This window comes from Ammospiza caudacuta, chromosome 12 (assembly GCF_027887145.1).
Source record: "Ammospiza caudacuta isolate bAmmCau1 chromosome 12, bAmmCau1.pri, whole genome shotgun sequence".
Lineage (NCBI taxonomy): Eukaryota > Metazoa > Chordata > Aves > Passeriformes > Passerellidae > Ammospiza > Ammospiza caudacuta.
In genome coordinates this window covers 12745936-12770875 of record NC_080604.1, presented here as the reverse complement: position 1 = coordinate 12770875, position 24940 = coordinate 12745936, and the positions used below count along the sequence as shown (strand labels likewise).

The 24940-nt window shown below is 43.5% G+C and overlaps 3 protein-coding genes across 5 annotated transcripts; 1 reads left to right on the top strand and 2 right to left on the bottom strand.

The window, feature by feature from the left end:
• Positions 1-213: 213 nt before the first annotated feature.
• Positions 214-3628, bottom strand: LSM3 (LSM3 homolog, U6 small nuclear RNA and mRNA degradation associated). Its single transcript, XM_058813088.1, has 4 exons — positions 3592-3628; positions 2071-2181; positions 914-1009; positions 214-625 (listed from the first exon to the last, which is right to left on the bottom strand). Exons 1-4 carry the CDS (start codon positions 3610-3612, stop codon positions 545-547), a joined length of 309 nt encoding a protein of 102 aa, XP_058669071.1. The 5' UTR covers positions 3613-3628; the 3' UTR covers positions 214-544.
• Positions 3629-3691: 63 nt separating this feature from the next.
• XPC (XPC complex subunit, DNA damage recognition and repair factor) lies at positions 3692-13082 on the top strand. 2 transcript variants are annotated; one of them, XM_058812760.1, is made up of 16 exons: positions 3692-3837; positions 4412-4613; positions 4806-4939; positions 5202-5325; positions 5828-5912; positions 6391-6548; positions 6740-6860; positions 7064-7153; positions 7568-8494; positions 8959-9119; positions 9358-9439; positions 9872-10006; positions 10501-10670; positions 10866-10959; positions 11169-11258; positions 11814-13082. In XM_058812760.1, exons 1-16 carry the CDS (start codon positions 3729-3731, stop codon positions 12021-12023), a joined length of 2892 nt encoding a protein of 963 aa, XP_058668743.1. In that variant the 5' UTR covers positions 3692-3728; the 3' UTR covers positions 12024-13082. The 2 variants fall into 2 exon arrangements, with proteins under 2 accessions (XP_058668743.1, XP_058668744.1); XM_058812761.1 differs by lacking the exon at positions 3692-3837 and adding an exon at positions 4070-4221.
• A 350-nt stretch (positions 13083-13432) lies between these two features.
• Positions 13433-24886, bottom strand: TMEM43 (transmembrane protein 43). Of its 2 annotated transcripts, none has more exons than XM_058812845.1 (12): positions 24670-24886; positions 23394-23549; positions 22302-22436; positions 21472-21566; positions 20713-20762; positions 19286-19355; positions 18843-18913; positions 18556-18677; positions 17893-17967; positions 17711-17812; positions 16241-16358; positions 13433-15300 (listed from the first exon to the last, which is right to left on the bottom strand). In XM_058812845.1, exons 1-12 carry the CDS (start codon positions 24679-24681, stop codon positions 15098-15100), a joined length of 1209 nt encoding a protein of 402 aa, XP_058668828.1. In that variant the 5' UTR covers positions 24682-24886; the 3' UTR covers positions 13433-15097. The 2 variants fall into 2 exon arrangements, with proteins under 2 accessions (XP_058668828.1, XP_058668831.1); XM_058812848.1 differs by having other exon boundaries at positions 23394-23546; positions 24670-24818.
• Between the last annotated feature and the right edge of the window lie 54 nt (positions 24887-24940).

The window sequence follows — 24940 nt, the reverse complement described above, 5'->3', positions numbered from 1 at the left end:
AACACAGAGCCATAAATCACATTGATTGATGTAGTGTTGTCCCCAAAACCAGTAATCTGCAAGACTTGGGTATTAGTAAGGACAGAAGTTAAAACACCCCACTGAAGATATTGCTTTCTTTGACTGTGAGGCTGATACTATAATCTAATAAAGCACTAGCTCTAAGGAAGAACACAGACCACCACCAACACAAAAAACATGACAAATCAAACCTCAAAGACAAACCAAAATTTATTTAAAACAACAAAAAAAAGACAGTGCTACTGCCAAGATAGAAAAAAAATTAGGGATTCTTTTACTGAATGTGACAAGGAATGCAATTTACAGCAGTTTACATTAATTCTGAGATCAAGTGGGGTTTTACACTGCTTCAATTGAAATGTACTTTCTGCAAGACAAACTGGTTCCCCTTCCCCTCCCCTTTTCAAAAGAACTGACAAAAACATCCTATAAAAAACATTTACAGAATTTTGAGACATGATTGAAACATGAACCACGGTCCAAAAGTCTGGAACTTTCCAAGAAGGTTAAGTCCTTTGTTGCTTCAACCAACCCTCAGTGGAGGAGCTACAAGCACAACACCATCCCCTCTGACAAAGAGCATGGGAATATTCCTCTTGGTAGACTGTGAAGAAGGAAAGAGAAGTTTACATTTACAAAACATTCATGTCATAAAAACACACCTGAAACAACTCCAACAAACACTCAATGTCCTGGCAAGCTAAAGAGATCAAAACAATTAACACCAAGTCTCTAGATGTCCTGTGTACTTTCGTAACAGTTTGTCCAAATCCTGTTAGAGCGTGGTTCAAAAAACAGTCAGCAATAAACTACTTTAACAATATAACACAGTGTAGTTTTAAATAAAAAAAAAAACCTGTGAGGATAAATTAACTCCTTTTTTAGTCCTTACTTTATAAATCTCTTCATAGGTTTCTTCATCAATTTCTATTGTAGTCACAGTTTCTTCCACATCACCCAAAATCATATTTAAGTGCTGATCATATGCCTGTAGAAATTAAGTTTAGTTTATTATATTTTCCAAACTTCAAACATGAGTTTATTAAAATGAGAATTTTAGCAAGACTCTCAGACATAAACAGTTTAGTCTGACCAAAACACAGCACTATCAGTTCTAGTTACAACTCAACACAAACATAAACAAATGAGAACTCTGCAGCAGGAAAAAGAATGCATGACATTTACATTTACTGAAACACCTGCAGGAAACAGCTCTGAAGCATTCTGTGAGAGCACTTACAAGACCTCAGAGACAAACAGACTTTGTTAACACTAAAGCAGCTCCACACTGCTGCCAGTCCAGCCTCCTGGAATTGATTTCCTGGGGCAACTCACAGAGTATGAAAGCTGCTTCTCATACAGTGCTACAAAACCTTGAACACGTCCCAGAATCCTTACAAAAACACATTGCAAACTACATGTGTCCCTCATGGATCCCTCATCATCTTTGTGTTTCCAAAGGAGTTGAGGCCCAGTTAACTCATGGGATAACTGGTTCTCTTCCCCAGCAGAGCACAGCACTCTGACTTAACAGAAAGCAAGAATCTGAGAACCCAGCTGAGCACCAGTCCCATCACACCTCCCAGGGTGTGCCTTCAGGGATTCTTGTATGATAATGATGACCTCAGTCTAGAAGAGGCCTCAGGGTACATCACATGAAGAGGCCTGCAGCATTATTGCTTATTTCACAGAGAAATAGAAGCCAAAAGCAGTGAAATCAGTTGCTTGGTATCATTCAGGAGATAAGAAAAACAAAATACATCTCTTGATTTTCTCAGGAAGCAGTTAACAGCTGACAAAGTACTGAGGAAATGAGATTTTTTCACCAATCACATTACAGTTATGGCAACTAAGACAATTCTTAAGCTACTTCCTCCAACCACTTCTGCATTTTCAAGCATGAAATGCAATTACTCATGTTTAAAACTATTTTTTCAACAACCAGTGGAATATTACAGGTAAATTTGTTTAACAGACTGTTGTACATAAAGAAAGCCTGCCCAGTGCTTAGCTGAATGAGCATGACAATGTTGTTAAAGTTTTACTTACATGTAATCTGCCTCTAAGCTCTCTGTCATTCCTCATTTTGACATAGATTCGCTCATCTAGACTGAGTCTGATGAGATCAAGTGGCTCCTCTACAGTATTTGTTGTTTGTTGCTAAAAAAAAAAAATAAAAGCATTATTTGTACAGAAGAAGCCAGTGAACTTTTCCATTCCTCAATTTTTGTGAGACACAGAAAACAAAGGAGTGAAAACACAGGTGCAAATACTTCAAATCATTCCATCACATCCTGGTGAACCTGAGTGCTGCTGATTTACCACTCCACTGACACTTACCAGCCCTGAGCAATGTGAGTCAAAAGATTTCAGTTTTCTGCAGCAAATCATTCCTCACACACAGGGGGATTGAACGAGATGATCTTTAGGGTCCCTTCTAACACAATCTATTTTCTAACTCTGTGAACTCTTTTTCCTACCAGCAGCCACAGTTTACACTGCAGGAACCAGCAGCACAGCTGTGCCATGGCACGGTGCAGCTGAACCAGCCAAACCCATGCTGACAGTGGTGCCGGCACAGGGCAGTACCCGGGTGATAAAAATGGCAGCAGGCTCTCGGTACTAAAGTGATTTCAGCATTTATTATAAGAAAAAGAAAAGCCTAAAGCAAGGGGGCCCGTGGGCCGAGCAGGAGCGTTCCTGTCAAGGGTGCTGCAGTGCCGGCGCTGGGGCTTCTTTTCAGCAGCAATGTCCCAGACGGAGAGGCACACATTCAGCGGGTCAGAAGCCCCTTTTTATCCTGTTTTTTGTCCCTTTGGGTTGATTTCTTTTTGATTCTTCATTTGCATGAAGGTTTAAGGCGGTTGATTAGCCCATTACAGTTCTGTTCAGGCTGGCTCATTTCGCTTGGGGGGTGCTGCATTTTACTGAGGTACGTTGAGTACCCTATTTCTTATAACTACTCTTTTAACCTCTTTTACCACGACCAAACTAACAGTACGTGCTTAACGATCTATTAACTATTTTGCAACAGCTTCTAAGCTATTTTTAACACGGGCACACACTCAGGAGCTCTCAGGCACCCTGCCCCGCACATTCTCCGCTGCCGAGCCCTCGCTGGGCCACACAGCAGCCAGGCCGGGCCCCGAGGCTGCCGTGAAACCCCAACACACAGCGGCCTGAGGCCCCGTGGTGTGAGAAAGGCGCACTGCGAGGATCACAACTAAAAAAGGGGGAGGACCTCCTCCAGATCTTCCATATGTCATATATATCCCATTTTCCCGTTCTAGCTACCCCGTCCTTCAGAACCCAGCGCATTGCCCTCGGCAGCTTTTCCCCTTTCCCTCCCCCGGCAGTGCCCGGGGTCAGCGGGCCCGCAACGAGCCCTGCCCGCGCCCCGGCAGCGACACAAGCCCCGCGGCCGAGCGGGAATTTCCCCTCGCACGGGAAGCGCTCCCGGGGCCGCGCCTCACGGGGGACCCGGCCGTGCCCAGCCCGGCCCAGCCACGCAGCCCAGAGCTGCCTCCCCTGCAGCCGCTGAAAAAGCTGAAAGAGCCGAGAGCCGCTCACCTGGTCCACCTCATCCGCCATCTTTCAAACCGCCTCCCGTGCCCGCCCGCGAGACTTTATGGCCCGGCCCCTTCCCCTTCCCTTCCCTCCCCTCCGTAGAGCGGGGCCGGGCCGGAGCTGCCCGAGCCTGCAGCGCCATGGCCAGAAAGCGCCGAGCATCGCCCCGGCCCGCGGCCGCCAAAAAGAGGCGCTCCGGGAGGCTGCCAAAGGAGGAGAAGGAGGAGCAGGAGGAGGAGGAGGAGGAGGGTGAGTGCGGTGGGGAGGTCGTGGCGGGCCGGAGCTGCGCCACCGCCGCCTCTCGGGCCGCTCCGGCCGCGGGGTCGGGGACAGCGCACCTCGGGAAGGACGGCACGCCGGGGTGGAGGGCGGCTGTTATCGGTTGGGTTATCGGCTGTGTTTGTTATCTGTGGTGGGATCAGTGCCCCAGATCCTGAGCGTTAAACCCGTTTGAGGCGGCCTCGCACGTTGCAAAGGCTGAGCAGCCCGTGCAGGGTTGTTTCATCTCGGCCGCGCTCTCCTGAGCAGAGTCACGCCGTGATAAGTTGTTGTGAGTGGCAGGCACGATGCTTGGTTTTCTGCCGACTCCATCGGTAGGACTACAGGAGTCTTTAAGTACTTCTTGTGAGTTACGTATTTCCCTCCAGATAGTCTCACTGTTCACATCCTGCCTATTTGTAAACAATGACATCCTCAGCATTGAGAGTGCTCTCGTTCTTCTGAAGCTGCTTCTAATGAAGTCCCTGGAGATGTTGTTTCAGTTTGCCATGGAGATGAAACTCCATCCTTTAACATTAATCTTAATTTCTTTTGTCACGTGCAGATGATTTTGAAGAGAAAAAGCCCAGTATAAAAAAGACCTCAAAAGCTCCAGCTAGGAAAAAGGGAGATGATTGTGATACTGAAGTTTCCAACTCAGCAAAAACTTCCAAACCTTCAAAACGAGAAGAGGCAAAATCACAAGTAAAAGAAAGTAAAAAGAATGCTAGAAATAAAGAGAATTGTATCAAAGAGGAAACATGCAGGTGAATTTTTTTATCATTCAAGTCTATAAGACCTTTTTGTTATTATTATTTCTTTCTGTGATTTGATTGTCAAATTCTCAGTCTGTTGTTACTGATGCAGAGGTCATGCTTGATTTATTTCCCTATTTTTAGTCTTTGATAAACAAGCACCTCTGTTTCCTGATGCTACCACTGTTTTGATGATTTTAACAGTGACTCACTGAAGCATCCTCAGAAGGAGATGAAATTAGAGACAGAATCTCCTGTTAAAAAAGAGATGGATGAAGACAATACTGACAACGATGATGATGATGATGAAAGTGAAGATGAGTGGGAGGATGTGGAAGGTAACAATTGCATATTTTTTCATGTTAAGCACTTTTTAAGTGCTTGTGATTCTTCAACAGCAGGTGTCCAGCATCCCACAGTTATTTCAAATAACTTAGCACACACAGTGTTATGGAAGATCCAAGAGCTCACAGTTACTGGATGTGTTCTATTTAAACTTGTTTGAACACTTGAGAAGGAAAACATAGGTTTTATCCAATCATCAGTCTTCCCTGGTAATCTATTCCATGGTTACTTATATTTTAATATTTTATTTTACAGAACTTCAGGAACCTGTTACAGATAAGTTAGAAGAAGCTGCTGCTCTTCCATCAGTGGGGCTGCCAAGCAATCCTGTCGAGATAGAGATTGAAACCCCAGAGCAGGCGAAGAAAAGAGAGAGGAGGTAAGAACAGGGAGGTGGTGGAGGGCTGCTAAAGGCTGAAGTTAAAAATACTCCAAGTCTTGACTGTCACTGACTTGCTGTGTTCAGGTGAAAATCTCCACTTGGTGCAGACCATTGAGTTGGAGTGATGGAGGGTTGTGGGATGAAGAACAGTTTACACACTGACAGCTCTACCAGAAATCTTCAGTGGAAGTTGGCAGGAATGGAGGAGGCTTTTCAGCTTCCTTGAAAATCAAGTGTATAACTCCATTGTGTTTTACTGTCTCCATTTCCCTGAAGGGACAGCAGGAGATCTCTGCAAGGAGAGCTGTGGGTGAATGACATTGTGTTATTGCAAACCCTTAACGGCCTGTTCACATAGCCTGTCACTAAACCTTTCCTTAAGTGTGCACAGAAGATTCTCTGGGATGGATTCTCTTTGTGAACTGACCCAGTTCAGGAATCAAGAAAGGCAGGTCCACAGAAATCCCATAACATCCCTTTATTTTGTAATCTTCTGCAGAGAAAAAAGGAAAGCTGAGTTTGAGATGTACCTTCGGAGAATGATGAAACGTTTCAGCAAGGAGGTTCGTGAGGACACACACAAGGTATTTGTCACAGTGAAGCATGGCAGGGAAGAAATTGAGCATAAAGGTGTCTGAACTGATTTGTAATCAAAAGAAACTAATTTTTATAAAATAGTTAGAATGGCTAGAGGCGAAAAAATAAAGAATCTGTAGTCCTGACAGATGCTCATTAAGCTTCCTCTTAAACTGTGAATTGGAAACACCAGTGCCTGTGTTAGTAAAATTCTGACTCAAAGAATATGTGAGTAGGATGTATATTTCTCCATTGAGGGATATCTTCTCATTCTGTTGGGATTAAACTGCCAGATGTGTAGAGCAGGAGACACTTGCAAAAACTTCAGTGCTTTGCTGTCTTCTGAAGACAGCACTGAGAGTGCTTGGGAGGCTTCATTGTCACCTCTGTTAAAAGGAGCAGTGAAATATTCTTTGCTTTACCATGGGCAGTAGTTCCAATAAGGAAAATCTCTTGTGAACTCACTTTTAAACTCTTCTCTCTCAGGTTCACTTGCTGTGTTTATTGGCAAATGGTTTCTACAGGAACAGGATCTGCAGCCAGCCAGATCTCCTCGCCATTGCTCTGTCCATCGTCCCCGCACGTTTCACCCAGGTGCCTGCAGGCCAAGTGGGCCTTGTCTACCTTTCCAACCTGGTGAAATGGTAAAACTCCCTTCTGATGGCATGTAGAGCAAGGGTTCAGGGAGAAGGGTAACTGTAATTAGCAAAAGGGTTTTTTAAATTTTGTGTACAAGGGTGAGCGGGGCTGTCCTTTTTAGAGAAGGAGAGGGTGAACTCAAGTTTAAGAATACAGTCACAAACACTGGAGAATAAGCAGGTGTCTTGTATTTCAGGTTTGTTGGAACCTTCACTGTCAATGATGAGCTTTCCACTGAAAAAGGAGAGCCCCTTCAGTCAACACTGGAGAGGAGGTTTGCCATCTATGCTGCACAGGATGAGGAGGAGCTTGTTCATGTAAGAGACTGGGAAGTGCAGGGTTGGTTGGTTGGTTGGTTGGTTGGTGAGTTCGGATGCTGTGTCATACACAAAGTGGTGGGAGGAGTGGATTTGAAGAAAGCAGATTGGGGACTTAAGTGATTCTGCAGCTTTTTATTTTTATTGTATTTTTATCTCGAGATCTCCTGTGATTAAATGACTCAATTTAAATTGTTTTGCAGATATTTTTAATTATTCTGCGATCTTTACAACTGCTGTGTCGCCTCGTGCTGTCTTTTCAGCCTATTCCTCTCAAGGAGACAAGACCAAAGGTAGTTTTTGTTGTTTGTGTGGGATAAGGAATAGGCCACTGATTTAGTAGGATTAAAAAAACTTTCTGGCTATTATAGCTTACAGTGAATCACTTACTGCATGAACCAAGGTTCTGTCTACATTGCAGAAAGTGCGCACCCTTAATTTTTAATTTTCTTCTTTAAAAAAGCCACTAATTTCTGTGTTTCAGCAAAGATTTCTTAACGTTTCAGTGGGTTTACATTTCTTTAAAACTTACATGGCAACTCTTGCTGCATGAGTACACCTCTCTGCAGCCTGTTGCCTGAAGTTTTCAAATGAATTGACCGTGTCTGCCAACCTTAGATCTGCATGAACCTTGGGCTGATTTCAGTCTTTTTTTTACCATATTCTTAGCTGTGGTGATAAAAGTGACCTGGCCTGTTTCCCTGCAGGGAAAGAGCTCATCCAAGAGGCTGTCTCACAGCAGCATCTCTGAGGGGCAGGAGAGTTTTGCCACAACACCCAAAGCTGTGGCAAAAGCGTGCCCCTGCAAAAAAGCCAAGCAGGATGAGAAATCCTCAGAGAGCAAAGAAAACAACAAGGAGCCAAAGAAATCCAAAACTGCCCAGACCAAAAGGACACAAAAGTCAAAGCTGACTAAAGGTAGCCAGGAGCAGAAGGAATCAAAGAATGAGAGCAGTCCAGCAGAAAAAGATGTGCCAGTCAGGCCCAAGAATGACCGCCGGAGACGAGTGGCCTCCAAAGTGTGTTACAAGGAAGAGAGTGGAAGTGATGAGGGCAGTGCTTCGGACTTTGAGCTTTCAGAGGAGGAGAGTGATGTCTCTGATGAGGATTTTGAAAGTGTCCCTAAGAGGCGGAGAAGCTCACAGGCCTCCCAGAATTCAGAACTGACAGCTGTGAAAAGGTCAAAAACTGAGACTTCAGAAACAAGGCAATCAGAAAATTTGTGTGGAGCTAAGTCAGCAAAAAGTACAACTCCAGCCTTGCCTCAAGCAAAGAAGAAGAGAAACAAAATCATTTCTAGTGATGAGGATGAAGGACAGCAGGAAGTGAGGAAAGCCATGGGCACAGACCAGTGGCTGGAGGTTTTTCTTGAGCCTGAGGACAAGTGGGTTTGTGTAGACTGTGTTCATGGCAATGTGGGCCAGCCCCAGCTGTGCTTTGCACATGCCACAAAGCCACTTTTCTACGTTGTGGGGTTTGACAACGATGGGAGTGTCAGGGATGTGACACAAAGATATGACCCAGTGTGGATGACCTCAACAAGGAAGAGCCGTGTGGACCCAGAGTGGTGGGAAGAGACACTGCAACCCTATGAAAGTCCCTATGTGGAGAGAGACAAGAAGGAAGAAAATGAGGTAAATGGCAGTAGGTTGTTCAGGGCATGTAGTGCCAGGAGTCCAGTCCCTGGATCCTCATTCAGGCAAAAAGCATTAGAAGTCTCTTTCCATGAGGAAGGAGGTTTGTATTTGAACTTGAAATGTTGAGATTGAATATAAGGGAACATGCAGTGGTAAATTGAAATAATATGAAATGATGGAGGTTGTTCAGACAAGTTTGCATAGCAGAAGTACTGCACAGCTTGTGCTGGAAACTTACTAGTGAAGTTTGTGTAGTGTTTAGCATTCCTCTTCTCAGAGATAGTTTTTGAAGCACATAGGTCAGGGTACACATCTAAGTACTTATTTGCCGCAAGAGTGTTTTGGTCTGTTGGCTCCTCTGCTAAGTTTCTGGCTTTTTTTTTCTTTTGATTCATTCTTATTTTCTTACAGAGGGTGGTGAAAAAGTTGTGAAATTACTCTTTTCTGTATAATTCTTACAGTTTCAAGTGAAGCTTCAAGATCAACCTCTACCAACAGCAATTGGAGAGTACAAAAACCACCCTCTCTATGCACTGAAGAGGCACCTCTTGAAATTCCAGGCTATCTATCCTGAGACAGCTGCTATCTTGGGGTACTGCAGGGGAGAGGCTGTCTACTCCAGGTGAGTGAGTTAAATATCACTTGCATCTGTGATCTTTGTAACTGGAGAGCTAATTTGCATGATGGTATCAGCAGTAGTCTCAGGCCTCATGCATAAACAGGTGAGGCACTTAGCTGCTCTGACAGCATTTGTGTATCATTAAGATACAGCTTTTTTATTATTCCTAATATAAGTTTATTGTGGATCTGTTAGGGATGACTTGAAAACTCTTACATTTGCTTCTTTCTGGCCTTTTCAGAGACTGTATACACACGCTGCACTCCAGGGACACTTGGCTGAAGCAAGCTCGAGTGGTGAGGATTGGAGAAGTGCCTTACAAGGTAAGAGGGTTTGACTTCCTCCTGTGCAATCCATCTGCCCTCTAAAGCTCAAGCTCAGTTCTGTTTTGGTTTTTGTTATCTTTAGATTTCACACGTGCTTGCATGGTTTGTGCTAGCTGTACTGTCTGCCTGCTGTGCCTGCAGTTCCTACATCCTGCCCAAAGCCCAGCTTTGTTTTTTTCCCACCCCAAGGGTATCTGCAGAACTGCTCCCTTTTCACCTTCTCCAGAGGCATCCCAGTGTTTTATGTGCACTGCTGGATCTCTGCCTGTTGCTTACAGGTGCCAAGAGTTGTCATTTATAGGCAATGGATATTGAAGCTAGGAAATAGCATTTCTCCTCTCCCGGAACCTTCTCCTTTGGTGTCCTAGGAAAACCTGAAACCACTGCCAGCTTCTTGTGATGTTCCAGGCCTGGCTGTTGTATTTGCAGATGGTGAAAGGATTTTCCAACCGGGCGAGGAAGGCGCGCCTGGCAGAGCCGGCCAACCGGGACCGGGAGGACCTGGCGCTGTTCGGCCGCTGGCAGACAGAGGAGTACCAGCCTCCCATAGCAGTGGATGGAAAGGTAGCTGGGAAAGCAGAGGGCTGCTGCTAAAGGAAGGGGTTTGTGTGGAGCTCTGGGCTTTGTTTATCCAGAAGTTGTACGTTTCAGACGTGAGATCAGTCAGTACTATCTGGATTCGGGATTAAGAGTTCAGAGGTGAATGTTCACAGGAGGAAATAGTCAAAACTTTACTGAGGCTTTCTCTCACAAGTACTCACTTGAAAGGTTATGATTGCAGACTGCTAAAGTCAACATTTTGTTGATCTGATCTTCCTAGCCCATGTTTTGCCTTGCTAATTCTCTGCATTACAGCCTGAGTAGCAAAGCTTGGGCAGAGGACATTGCTAGGAGATAACTGTGCAGCTAAAATCTACCTTGTCATGTGAATATTGATTGAATACTGGAGTGGAATATAGCAGGCCAGGACGGGGAGAGTCCCTGAGTTGCAGCAGGTATTTTCACCTCTCTCCAGAAAGCAGGATTATCACCATCTCTCTTTAATCTTGCCATAACAGGTTCCTCGGAATGAATATGGAAATGTGTATCTCTTCTTGCCATCCATGTTACCTGTGGGCTGTGTGCAGCTAAAACTGCCAAACCTCAACAGAGTGGCACGGAAGTTGAACATTGACTGTGCTCAAGCCATCACTGGATTTGATTTTCATGGAGGCTACTCACACCCAATGTATGTAAAAGCTGCTTTGTTGCACTTGTCAGATGTTGATGTCCTGCAGAATTTGTGTATCTTGTGTTAAAGGAAACATGGGAGCTGTTGTAGATCCTTTGAGACAGACAGTAGCTTTTGGGCTGGGTCAGCAGACATTTGCTCCCTTTCTTTTGCCTTCTTACAGCTGACAGAGGATTGTGTTCTCCTTCCTAGTACTGATGGCTATGTGGTGTGTGAGGAGTATAAAGAGGTCCTTGTTGCTGCCTGGGAGAATGAACAAGCAGAAATAGAAAAGAAGGAGAAGGAGGTGAGAATTATTTTTGCAGCTTCCTTACTGTTACATTTACAAAGTAAATTTCACTGAAAGTGGGCAAACAGAGTGGGCTGTGTAAGTAACAAGCACGAGGCTTTTTTGATGACCGTTTAAAAATCCTAAAGCTTTCCTATTCTGTGTGCATAGATACATTGAAACTCACAGTAGTAAATTTTTCCCTTTCCCATAACAATCCCCCACAGAAACGTGAGAAAAGAGCTCTGGGTAATTGGAAGCTGCTGACAAAAGGACTTCTCATCAGAGAGAGATTGAAGCAACGCTACTCCATCAAGGTATCCTGCATTTCTATTAGTAATTTCTTTTTCTACAGGTTATTTTAACTGTAGAATAAAATTTCCAGACTGTAGTTGCTCAAGTCTTCAGCTAGTCAAAAACCCTAGGCCAGAAGTTCAGTGTGGTCATGTTCATCAAAGATTTGTTACTGTTTAAAAAGGAATGAATGCTTTTAATTTTATTACTGTTTTCTGTTTTGTCATGCATCTTCCTAGATTTATTCCTCTAAGCTTAGCATGTAGCTAACAGATGGAGAGTAGGGCACTTTTTCTTTTAGTTAGATGTTTTAGTTCTTAAATTTTTTTGCAAGAAGATGAAAAGCCTGATCTTTTTAAAACAGGTGGTTTTATGCTTCTGTTGTCAAAAATGCTTGTGTTGCAAGCATGTTTGGTGTTGAGAAATATAAGCACTTTTGGTGGAAAGCTCAAACCAGAGCAAGCAACTTCTGTAAGGTCACTCATTGTCACTGTGACCGAAGACAAGCCCTTTTAGAAAGGGGCAGTTACAAGTGATTTTTAGAGTGACTTTCTGATTTTCACACCTATTTTTTCCAGACTGAGCCATCAGCACCTGAGACAGAGAAAGGAGGGGGATTCTCCTCTGATGAAGAAGGAGCTCCGAGCTCAGAGAGCACAGTGGGGAACACAGCCATGTATTGGCCCCAGAACCGCCAGCTGGAGAAACAAGAAGAGATAAAAACCAAAAAGAGCAAGCGAGAAAAGAGAGGAGAAGCAGCTCAGTTGTTCCCTTTTGAGAAATTGTGATCACAAGCTTTTCTTTGGTGTTCTCAGGTGCAGGAAACATAGTCATTATAAAAGTATCCTTAACCAGTTAGGGCCTTGGGCTCTTCCTCTGCACTTGTATTTCTGAGCAGGCAGGGACCAACCTAATTCAGTGTCCAGTTTCCTTTGAGATCACAGGTATCACTTGGGTATCAGATTCTTCCTTTTGTCCTTGGACCTTGCACCTCCCAAGATCACTTTGCTTTGTTGGGGTTTTGGCTCTCTTTTGTATCACTCAGCACTAATAGTTGAGTTTCCTGAGGCACTCCTGTCATCAACAGTCTCATTTCCCATTTTTCTTGTTTTTATTTTTCCTGCTTGCTCAGAACTGAAGCATCCAGCTGCTTTTTATGTCTGCAGAGAGGTGGCCAAAGGAATGCTGATCCTGCTTTGATCCATAGCTTACCCAAATCAGTGGTGAGGTAGAGTTCTGGCCTGTCTCAAGGGGGAAACACTTCCTTTGAGGTCTAAAACAAACCCCGAAAATCAGAATATGGAAGAATTAGTATTTTCTAAAGAGTACTTGCATTTTGTAATGTAAGTTTGGCTTTTGAGCCTGCCATCTTTATTTGCTCTCAGAAATCTTGTGCTGTGGAAGGGAGAAGCCCTGTCCTTATTACCAGCTTAGGCTTCAATATGTCTTCTTAAGCAATTTGAATATATATATGTTTGCTTCTGTTGCTTATCAAGATCCTTTTCTGGAGCAAAACACATAAAACTGGCTGAATCTCACTGATGGAACAAAATTCACTAGAACCACAGAATTCTTGTGATCCAGTACCATAGCATTAAAAATCTGTTGAGAGAGGAATATTAAATCTACATAAGCTTTTATTGCACTTTTGTAGTAGAAATACTGATCTGTCTTTGGCAGTATGTATCTAAAGACCACTGACACAGTCTCTTCAAAAATGGAGGGGAAAATAATTTAGACATTGTCACAGAGTAGGAGATGTAAGAAAATGGCTTTCATGTAACTATGTTCAGAAGAAAATCTATTTTTGTACTGTATTTGTAGAACAAAATAAAGTTTGGAAAAAATAGTATGTTGTCTGTTTTTGGAATACACAGGTAACTCCCAGTTTCCTTAAAATACAAGGGGCTGTAACAGTCAGGTTGAACCATTATATTTTTCCAATTATCTTAGAGAGGCAAGGAAGTGACTTGACTTCTTTGGTCAGTAATGGGGAATAAATCCATGTCAGGCTGGCAGCAGTACACAGACCAGAGAGCAGCTTCCCAAACCAGAAATATCTGCAGGAAAATAAAACCCAACAATAGGAAACTAGTTCTTGTGGAAGCTACAAACTACCTGGACATTACATTATTCCTGGATATAAAACATGCAATACTTGAATTTAGTAAAAAAGCCTACAGACCAACCTTTGGAAAACAGTATTTTATTAAATATACAAAAGCTCAGCACTTCAGTAGAAAATTGTCTCTTCATTTCCAATAAGTAATGCTGGTCAGTATTCTGCATCATGGGCAGAACAGCAGCAGTTCAAGAAGAGTTTCTCTCCCCTGTGGAGCACAGTTCCTGACTGCTGGAGCATGAGCAGGTGTTCTGAGCAGCAGGAAGGCTGTGCAGCACCACTGCCACACACCAGGCATGCACCAGGCCAGCTCCTGCACCTGCCCTTTCACTCCCTGCTCGTTTTACCAAGACAGAGCTGTGAGACCAAACTGACTATTCAAATACCAAAAGAATGAAAGTAATTAGGACTAAAAAAGTCATTACAAATTCTCAAAACATTTATGATTTCTAACTCAGATTTCTATTTCAATATCATTTCTGGCAAATGTTTACTTCTGTGTATGTTCAAGTCAAATTCCTTTGGTACAGAGAACACTCCTCTGATGGTCATAAGTAGATGTCATAATAGAAAACATTATTTTTGTACTGAACTGCGTATATTTACAAAAACTCCAAAACAGTAGTGTAGGGGGCTCCATCTGGAAGCCAGACTCTAGTTTGCTGGAGAGACTTTAGGGTGTCTCTAACCTCAAGTACTGGTTACAGCAGATAAACATGAGCCATCACAACACTACAAGGCATTCCTCTAACAAGATACAAAACTACCAATTTAGGCTACTAAAATCTATGAAAACTAATAAGACAAAAATGTTTCCATTACTTAATTTCCCAGAGTATGTTCATTGTCCTTACTAAGTGAAATTAAAGAAAGGAACAGTATACACAGCAAAAAAAAACCCCAACTATTTTAGACTACACATTCAGTTATAAAAGTCAATGTTGTTCCAAGGCAGTAGGTTTTTTATTTACATGTGAATGACCTGTGAGTACCCCTTTAAGTGCAATTTGAAGTGAAATTTTTGAAACTGTTCTGATATAGTCCAGGCTATAATTTTGGATGCTTAACCAAGTTCAGACACTTAAAACATGGGGGAAATCAATGTGTCCTGATAAATCTGCCCAACCTCAGAGCACTGCTAACCTGGCCACTCATTGCATCAATGACTTTGAAAATCCTCAGTCCAAAAGCAGAGTTTACATGAGTATTCTGTGAAATTCACCTAAGCTATGTTTTCCCTTTGAACACGTGCACTGTCAAACACACCAGCCAAAGGAGTGTTCCTGACTGTGCAAACCAGGAAAGGCAGCAGAGGGAGGGTTTGTCAGAGGCAGGCAGGCACATGCATTTCCCAAGGACATGTAACCAGAGTCCATGGGATGCAGCTGGCACTTTCTCCCAAACACACAAGGTGCCCCACCCAGCAAGGACTTGCCAGTTCTCAAATCAGGGGGAATTACTAAGCAGTAAGAGGTATAAATCTGCTTGTTCACTAACTTACCATCAATACCCACACCTAAAATGCTTTTTTCCGCAAAGCTGGTGTCACTGACTTCCCACAAACAGCATCCTATAGTCCTGTGGATAACATGTACCAATAATCCCACCCAAGCCCCCTCCCCAGCTTTCAGTGCTCGCTGCTGAGCTGTGATTCGCTGTAAGCTTGCTGCAGGAACCGGGCAGAAATGCACTTGGGAAGGTTCTAACCAGGACTCAGCTCAAGACCAGAGCACTTCCTTGTCACTGCTGCTTCTTGGGCAGAACACGGGTCCTGGCCACCAGGATGGGGACAGCAGAGAGCAGCATCAGGAGCAGGGCCCAGAGTGGGCGGTAGAAGAGCCAGCCCACGGAGATGGTCAGCAGGGACAGCGAGCTGGCCACACACACTGCAAACACCTTCAGGCCAACGCTCACCAGCTCCCTCACCACAGGAAACCAGTCCACTGCAGGGAGAATGAAACATGGCATGCAGCAGTTGGCAAGATGAGTTTAAGAAGAAGTCTGATTCATGCCTAGGATGTGCACCCTAACAGCTGCAATCACAAGACAGACTCAAATTATTTATCCAGAGCACTGGATTAGGCACTTCAGCAGAGCATCATCAAGACACTTGATCATTAAGCAACAGCTAAACATATAAGGCAATGCTATCCTCATCTCTTCACACAGGAAGTAATCCAAAATGAAGTCTGAAGATTTGTCCAAGGCTTGAGAGGCAGAGGAGACAGACAACGCTGCAGCTATAGAGCAAGTCTAGAGCAAATGGTACAAGCTGCTAGCACAAGAATTCCTTTCTGGCAATAATAAATTTTGGAGCAGCATGTATATGGATAAATAAATCAGAAAAAAAAAAAGGTTCACATCTACAAAGTGAATGATATCTTTGATGTCTGAAGTTTATGCAAGTTTGAGGCATTGTTCTTCTGGTTTTACTCCAGCATTTTCTATATTGAAAGAATAAACAAAAACTTTTTTTGCTGTTTGTTTACAATAGTGTAGAATAACCAGACACAAAAAAATATTTCAATACAACTGCTGATTAGGACTTGTTGGGGAGACCAGTTGTGTGTGGGTGCAGAAAGTATTTGTACTGCAGCACCTTGAGTTAGATTTGAAAGAATCAGCCCAACACATGCCTTAGCTTTTTATTTTGGTAAGTACTGGGCTGGGATCTTCTGAGACTGGTAAAAGTTATTTGTGTGGGGTTTTGGTAATGTTCACAAAGCATCCACTTGGTTTTGTGGTCCTGTTTACCTGCAGTGACTTTTCAGATCAAATAAAATCTGAGTTCAAAACAGATTTCTCCTGATCTCCAAATGAATTAACTCCCTAGAGGCCATGATCTTGTTCCTAGATCATTTTACCAGTCTGTGAAAAACTTACCTAATGTGTAAAAGATCCTGGTCATCAGGCTGATGCCCACAAACATTGAGAGCCAGCCAGCTGCACGGAGGGCCCAGGTCTTCATGGTGTTACCCTCCTGCTCCTTCTGAAACACCTCCTGAAAGCAAACACCACCACATGCAGCCTATTTCTTGTTCTTTTTCAAGATCCTCTTAATTCCAGTACATTATGAGCCATGCAGAGCTAAGAGCATTTTAGGAGTACAATTTCTCTTGCAGAAAATACATTGCAGCTCATTCTGCAAGGTCTGTGCAGTATGGCAGTACACTGCAATAGACTGAACAGTGCAGCATGGGGGAAACTGGCACTTCTCATAATTAAAACAACCTAAAAAGCACCATTCAACACAGGCAGAAAGCACCCAGTTGAAATTGCTGAAATTGGACACATTCTCCTTCCTGTGGAAAATAAGACACTAATAAGTAACTGTCATAAGGAAGGAAGAGTCTGACTTCACTCTGAAGGAAGAGAGAAGAGGCAATAATATCCACTGATGGCTGAGGGAAAGGTGTGAAAGAGAGCAAGCTGGATACAGGGAAGAAACCTAAAAGGTATGTGTGCATTTTATGAGGCAAAGTAAAACATCTCTTTGCACAAATTCTGATTAAGATTCTTTTCAAGATGGGCTCTGTGACCCTCTGGCTCAACAAAATGTTCACATGAAGATGGCTGGGACATTAGAAAGCACTAAATGGTAAGAGATGTGTAAGACTGACTGACTATTTGCACATGCAAGTATTCAATGTATTATTTATTTGTAACCAGTTCATTTTCAATGAAACAGAATTCTGTCTAATGAAGATTTGGAGCTTACAGCAGAAGGTTGATTCTGCTGCTACTCTTTCAAGTCAGAACAAAGGTTTTCTAACTGCTTTTGGGAGCACCTGTAAACTCCTGACATCTGTTTTTCTTTGCAGCAGGGCATGGAACAATCATTAACGGAAACAAACCTACTAAAAGAAGTAAATGAATCACCAAATTGCTGAAGCATGCAGGATTTATTGAAGCATAATGCTCTGCCTGAAGGTTCTTTCTCAGCCAGAACAGTAATAAACATTTCAAACAAGCCTAAACTCCTGTTATTAGGAGCTGAAGAGAGAATAACTCTAATGGTTTATTTAACTAAACCCTGATTTTTACTATTTTTACATGTGACCTGTTCAAAAGCATGTGCTTGCATGTGTAAGTGGGAAACAATCAAGGAGCAAATAAAAACAAAATGAGAGGGCACAGAAACAATCCTTCAAGAAAACAGCCAGAATGTGCAGAAACCTGGAAGCAAACACAGGCTACAACCAGTTGTCCAAGAAAGAGAGAGAAAAGCCAACGTTTATATGAGTATCTCCTCCTCTGGAGCAGGTCTGAAGGAGAGTAAGAGCTTCATCTTCTGCTGCTTCTGCACTACCACCTCAAGTTTTAACCCCTCACTAGAAGAATGTGGTATCTCACCTCCACAGAGAGGTCCCCAGGGTACAGAATCTCCAGAACATCTCCAGACTTGGTATGATATGGAACCAGCTGATCACCTCGCTGCCGAGCAATCACAGTCACCTTGGCAGAGAGGGAAAAATATTTACTGGTTTCTGAGGCGGGAACAGAGTTGCAAAATACAGAAACAGCTGAAGACTCACCCTGTCAGCAGAGCCCAAATGGGGATCATCTTCACTCAGACCTGCATAGAAGAAAGAGACACGAAGGTCTCCCACCTACAAACAAGAGAAGATTAGAAGTCAAGAAAGATTGTTTTACAAAGGGGAATCACAGGAAAGACAACTGAGCACAGGAACATCCTTTATTTATCAACACTTTTTCTGAACATTTATGTCAAGCAAGAGATAGCCAGAATGATTTCCAAGCTGTCCTTTTTTCAGGGCTAGCTGGCCACTGAAACATGAGAGCTGAAATGTTGTTTTGTAATATCCCCTCTGATTAAGCTGCAGGAACACATGATATGCTTTGTTCATCCCTCATCATTCCATCTTTTGGCAAAACAGGGCAGGCAGCACAATGTGACAACAAGCTGTTTGTACTCCTCAATCCAGCAAGGCTGAGGTGGAACCCACCTCCCAGCACCATCCCTAAAAGCACAGCAGACTCATGAAAACAGAGTATAAAGAAGTGAACTGGAAGCTTTCTGCAAGAGAAGCACTCATTCCCTAGGGCTGCACTAAGGGAGTCATCCTATGTGATGGTCTGCACTCCATTTTCTGTACATTTCAACAGAAATAAGACATGCCCCAATTTCTTTTTCACACACAGGTAATCACTGCTTTAGTTTATCTTTCCCATCTTACCTCTGGACGCCTGGGGTTGTCACTGTGATAGAAATAATTTTCTCTTCGGGTAACATCAGCATGGGGATCCTCCAGGTGTGACAAGCTCAGCTGCTTGAAATCATCAATTCTATCCACGAGACCTAAGCAGAACAAAGCACCAAGCTGAGGCCCAGTGTCTAACCTGGAATGGCCAATTTGCTGGCTGGCTTCCTGATTATCACTTGACATGACAGCTATTGTGGAAAGAACCAAAGTCCACTGCTGATGCAACAGCAGACACAAAGCCAGTACAAAACAACCCTTACCCTTGGAAAGAACAAAGCTGCCAACCTGGACGTTAGGAGAAACAGCAGTGAAAGACTCCACAGCCATGGCACTGAGGAACAGAGAGAGTCCCTGATTAGTCCCAGAATTATGATCAAACTCTTGATTTGCAGTATGTAATATATAGAACAGAAAAGGTACTGGGGCAAATATCAGGAGAAACTCAAAGAGCTAAATGACTGTCATGATGTGAAAACAAATCCATCAAGAGACTGTCTAGACTGTATACTGCTGGAGCCATAAAAACAAGTTAAGGCATCACTCTTGGAGCTGCTCTAAGTTCTTTATGCCTTCATTCTCCCAACTACCAAAAGAGCAGCAGTTTCCATTTACTGTATTCTGTTATGAAATCAGTCATTTAGTTTTCATAGTTGCTCAGATCCAGTGACAGAGTTCAGGGGGACTGTGCCAGATGGTGCCTCACCTCGGGTTTTTGTGTCCAATTTCTCGATCAAAGTTTCTGCTGTTCACAACTTCTGATTTCCACTCTGTATCTAAACAGAATGATAAGGTTGAGTAAAGGACACTCAGATCTCAGTTACTGAAAACACCTCTCAATCATTTAGTTCTAGGTTACACTTTTAGTAATACTGCTGACATCAATGTCTGTCATTGTACTGATACACAGATCCCTCCTCCTAGCATGTTAGCAGGGAAGGGCAGAATTTAGGGTGAAAAAAGGTATTTTTGGGATAAAATTGTAACTCAACTTTGCTCAGCTTTTTTTTTTTGGCATCTTCCATGATCAGGCTTTGATTCCTGGCTCCGCTCTTTGGGAATAAACTGGCTTTGTGATAACAAGGAGCAGGGGGCAAAGGGAGAGGAGTCTGGAGTGAACTTGAGCCCAGGAAAGGTTGAGTCCAAATGTGATTTGCCAATACACAAGTCAGTAATTAAATATTTATTTTTATTGATCATAAAATTTCCCTAAGGTTTGTAATTGGAAACCCATCTCCTTATATTTCTTTCAACCTGTCCTTCACTCCTGTTATTCCCAATTTCTTGCCCAGTCCTGCTGAGGGGAGAGTAATCAAGCAGCTGTGTGGTCCATGGCTGGCATACATAGACATTTTTGGGACAGAATCCATCAATCTTGAGAGGACAGCTGATTTTTTAGATGGCATTTCTTTTTGTTCCCTATCACCATGAGCCTGTTTTTCATGGCTCACAACCAGCAGCTTTGCCCCTCATGTACCTCCATGGCACAGGGTCCCCATGCTTCACTCAGTTGAGCAGTTTTATATGATCACACCCAGAAACTGCTGCACACCCACACTACACATCCATGTGCTTTGATCAGAGCTAAATGAAGCACAGAGGCCAATCTCCAAACACACAATGACTCAGAGTGCTTTTCTGTCACTGGGTAGATCAGAACAACGCACTCAGCTCTGCTCCTGCCAAAAAAGCACTTGGCAAAAGCCACAGGGTACATCAGAAGGTGCTGGTGGTTTTCACTGGCTGGTATCAGCATCTAAACAGGTTCTCAACAGGCTCCCTTACAGGCTGGGCTAACCTGCTTTTCCCTGTCTATTCTCCTCTGCTCAGAGCTGACATATTCCCAATTACTCCATGTCTGAAGTGTAATCTTAGGTAGAGCTTCAAACATACTCCCATCACTGGTCGTTGAGGACCTTATGGGCCCTATTTCTGAAGCATCCTATCCCTGGATGTTCTTCTGAACTTTTAGGGGTTTCAAAGCAAGACTCAGATTTTCTGTAGCCCTTGCTTGCTGACAACACATCTCCTTTCACCTCAGTCACCTCAGGAAATAAAAATCAAAATACACACACACACACACAAAAGCTTAAAGTTACATGCATAAAAGGGACTTTCTGTTGATCAACTTACTGTATGAATACTTTGTCTCTTTCTTAATCTCACCGTCCTCCTCATATTCCCTGCAGAGAAAAAGGGCTGGGATGAGAACCAAACCAGTGCACACACACCCCTGCTCAGGGCAGAACACACTTCACCAATGAAATGCACAGACAGATCTCTGGCAACACAGACTTTTACATCATCTAACTCTTCTCTGAACTACCTGTTCTGAAGACAGAGATTTTTCTGTACCAGGAGAAAACTGTACACAAATGCTCAACAGCCACAGCCTTTTTATTCCCATATTTTGTACAAGGAGGTGCTAACTAGATTGATGAGGAACAACCAGAATTAAATACAGTGAGATAAACTGGCCAAATCAAGTCTCTAACAGATGCTGCACCATAAGCATGCTAAAACTGAGAAATCATTTTTCACACCTTCACTACCTCTGGCCTTTTTTTTATATGACATGAAAGACATTTGGAATATAAATTCTGTGCAGTCACACCTACATAATACATACTACCATCAGTGGAATATTAGCAATAGCAAGAAGGTTTTCCCTATTTGGGTTGCAACTATTAGCAGAGCACTTTAATTTCTCAAGGAAATTAAAGTGATTCTCTAAATGAAAAAAAATCCAAGAGCTCTAGAATTCTCTTGCTATGAAGAGGGTTTTTTAATTTGGATTTTATTTTTCCCTTTGCTATAAGGAAAGAAAAAATTGTGATAGGATCCTGGTAACACAACAGCCTCAAACTACTTTTAAAGATTACTTTCACTTACTTTGAGTCTTCATATTCAACCCACTGGTACATTTCCACATTACGCTTAAGTTTGACAGCTTGGATGGAGAGCCCATAGCTGGGGTCAAACAAAGGCTGTGCAAAAATTAAAGAAAACACAAGTCAGTCTAAATGCTGTACCTCACAGCCTCAAACACTGTACTTTTACTACTGAAACTATTTACATATCTCACTGTTAATATTTACATATCTCACTGTTACTATTTACATATCTCACAGCTAGCACTATCTCACACACAGGTGAACACAGTATAAATGTTTGAAAGACAAAAATGAATGTCTCTGGCAAATGTGACCCGAAGAATCATAATCAAAAGTTATTGTCATAGTGAAGAATGAAACTAGAACTGCTGACTATGGGTTTACAGTTCTCAGTGTTTAAACCAGGACATTCTGTTTTGCTGGAAGGTGCTGAGTTACCTTCAGCAATGTCCATGGTGGACCATGGAAAATGTTACCACGACTGAAAAGTAAAAACTTGCAGAGCTCCTGTGCTGCAAGAGCCTGAAGGCTCAACAATATCATAACACACAACAGGTTCCCTACACAAATGGCAATTGAAATTATCCATGAAAGGCAGCTTGAGGGTAAACACAGCTAGAACTTGGCTTGAAGAAGGGAGTGCAAGGCCATTCAGCATCTCCCTGATTCCAGGCCAAGAACCAGAGCTTGAGTGGTAGCTGCCAATGCACAGAGGAGGAGAAAATCCATGTTTTTTTCCTGGATATCAAACAAAACTTTAATTGGCAAAGACTTTTCCTTCCCTCCAAGCTTGAAATACTCATATCTTCAAGATTCTATTTTATTTACCTTAGATGTACTCAGAGCTCCAGCCAAGTGCACCAATCTCCCCTCATTCTGCTGAGAGATGCTGTGGATGCTGTCAAGAGGGACCACAAGAGAAAGCCCCTCATCAAGAGACCTGGCTGTCCTTAAAGCTCGTCCCTGCAACAAAGAAAACAGAAATCAGCTTGTGGAGAATCAACATCACAGCAGCACTTTGTGAACAAGGTTAGCAGACAAGTGAACTGATGACCACAAGGAATGCTTGTATATTCAGCCCAAGGCATATTTTGGAAACAAACCTCTACTTCTCCATTCTCTGTCTGAGCCAGTTTGGGGCAGTACTTCTCAGCCAGGCAGCAGGACCACTAACACCAACTAAGCTTCTCAAACAGACCCAAATTCCTCCTACATGGATCCAAACTTACTGCTCTGCAGCTCTTACCTTGTTCATCATTGCTGCATAACTGCAAAAATGATACAAATTACAGTTAATTTTCCACACAGCTATATTGGCTCCTTGGGAAAAGTTTTCCCTGCCTCACCATCATATCCTGATGTGCTTTTTTTCTGCAAAGTCATCAAAATTTTGAGTAGTTATTTTTCTTCTTGTAGAGGTATGAAAAGAAGTCTCTAAGTGAAAATCCACAGAATTCTGCTCTCCACTCAAAAATTACCAAAACAAGTATGTTTTCAATGGTAGGATCTTAAGATTCCTGGCTTACTTTTTTTTTTATTGTATATAAAACCAAGAAATAATACTGAGAAAAAACAAATAAATAACTACTCCAATTTTGCAACATGGGGTATGAATTTCTTTAAAGTAATTATAACACCACTAGAAATGAGGACCTTTTGTTATCTCAAGAAAAAAAGAGGGCTGGCTCATGCAACCCTCTTAGCACAGGCTGTTTCATCATCAGTTTACAAGCTTTGGAGCTTATCTCTATCACACACTGCTACTGTCTCTGCCTAGTTTCAGAGAAATACTACCTGTGGCCTGTGATTTCACTTTTCTGTTATATCCCGAGCATAAGCACCAGGTCCCCAGACCAAACCTCCTCTTCTCATGGGTCAAGTAATAATGCTGTGCACAAACACTGACAGTATTGCACTTACTTCATTGGTAAAAAGAACGTAGAAAGCCAGAAGAAACGTCACAAGTCCAATCAACATGCCTCCAGAGGTCTCACTGAGCCGCTCCAGGAACCCTGGTTTGGGCTCACTTGTGACTTTAACATGCTCTTTTCTGCTGCTGCCTGGGTCAGAGAACTGCTGAAAATAAACCAAAAGTGCAATACTGGTGTGAAAGGGGAAAGCATTCTGTTTCAAAACAAGTCTTCTAACTTTGTTAGCACTGCTGTCCTACAGCCCAGAACCCCTTGCCTTGGACCAAAACTTTCCCACACTGACTAAATACCTTACCACACTTTTGATACCAGAAACATATTCAATAAATAAAACTCCAGCCTGCTAGAAAAAAACCTCAATTTCTATTATAGTGGTTCTACACGTTCAAGCTTTCTTCGGTCTGCCTCCAGGTTCTGTATTTGGAGTCCACGCCCTGCATTCAGGCCATGGCAAAATGAGTAATAGCCCTGAATTCCTGACCAGCTAAAACACTGCTATAAATAACAAATTATGATTCACCTCGCCAGTAAAAAAAGTGCCTGCACAGTCTAAAATAATTATATCCAGGGTAACAATAACTCAAAACAAGGCACAGGGCTAACATGAGAGCCCAGGGGTTTATCTGTGCATACACAGCTTGTGGGGTTACCAAATCCAACGCAGCCAAGGCAGGACACGGCACTCCTCTGTGCACGGAAAATCACGCTACGAAAAGCCAGTGTGCATAGAGGAGACAGAGAAGTCCTGCAATTTTATTCGAATAGAGGGAGAAAACCCCACCTGGAGTTTTCTCTCTCGAGGTTTCGGAGGGCACAGCCTCCTTTCATCCTGAACTCCTAGCCGCATATTGTCCTTTTCCTTTCCCCACTGGCTACTCAAAAGGTAGACAGAGCCTTCCCGAACCGCCTCCCACATATCCCCCACCTTGAACCTACTGTTTTACCCCAAAGTTCGGGAGTTCAGGCTTGTGCAGAGCCACTTTCTGTGTCAGGAGCCAAGCTGTCTCAGCTCGGCAACCAACCTGCTGCCCAAAGTCAGTAGGCACTAAGACCCATTTCAAAGACATTAACACCCACACCTTCACCCATCGAGTTTTTAGTAAATTAGCACACACCGTCCCTCTCATCTAGCTCATTTGGAGATGCATGGCGGGCTGCGACCGGCACAGGGCCCTGGCCGCAGCCCGGGCACATCGGGGGCGAGCGGGCCAAGCCGGGCGGACACCGCACGGAGCAGCGGCGAGGCCGGAGCGAGCAGCACTTACATTCCTCGACATCCTGAGCCTCTCACTCCCCCTGGAACCTCAACTCAGAGACCGCCAGAGCCGCGCACCGCCAGCCTCGCCCTCATCCGCCTCAGGGCTCCCGAGCCGCTCCCCGCCCGCAGCGGCGCACGCCGGGACGCGTAGTTCTCGCCGCGGCGGGCAAGCCCTTCCTTCCTCCTTCCCTTCCCGCCTCCCTGTCTCTCCGCCCTGCGGCCGGGCGCGGGGCAGGCGGGAGCTGTAGTGCGGCGGGGCCGGGCCTGGCGGAGCCCCG

What these genes read in the sequence shown, in the direction of transcription:
- LSM3 (XM_058813088.1), bottom strand. Translation starts at nt 3,612, where the DNA reads ATGGCGGATGAGGTGGACCAG. An exon ending in AGCTTAGAGGCAGATTACAT is followed by an intron (nt 1,010 to 2,070) that starts GTAAGTAAAACT and finishes TAATTTCTACAG; the next exon opens with GCATATGATCAGCACTTAAA. An exon ending in CCTATGAAGAGATTTATAAA is followed by an intron (nt 626 to 913) that starts GTAAGGACTAAA and finishes CCTTCTTCACAG; the next exon opens with TCTACCAAGAGGAATATTCC.
- XPC (XM_058812760.1), top strand. Translation starts at nt 3,729, where the DNA reads ATGGCCAGAAAGCGCCGAGCATCGCCCCGGCCCGCGGCCGCCAAAAAG. An exon ending in ACAAGAAGGAAGAAAATGAG is followed by an intron (nt 8,495 to 8,958) that starts GTAAATGGCAGT and finishes TAATTCTTACAG; the next exon opens with TTTCAAGTGAAGCTTCAAGA. An exon ending in CCATAGCAGTGGATGGAAAG is followed by an intron (nt 10,007 to 10,500) that starts GTAGCTGGGAAA and finishes TTGCCATAACAG; the next exon opens with GTTCCTCGGAATGAATATGG.
- TMEM43 (XM_058812845.1), bottom strand. An exon ending in ACGTTCTTTTTACCAATGAA is followed by an intron (nt 22,437 to 23,393) that starts GTAAGTGCAATA and finishes TCTTTGTTGCAG; the next exon opens with GGACGAGCTTTAAGGACAGC. An exon ending in AGAGACAAAGTATTCATACA is followed by an intron (nt 19,356 to 20,712) that starts GTAAGTTGATCA and finishes CATTCTGTTTAG; the next exon opens with ATACAGAGTGGAAATCAGAA.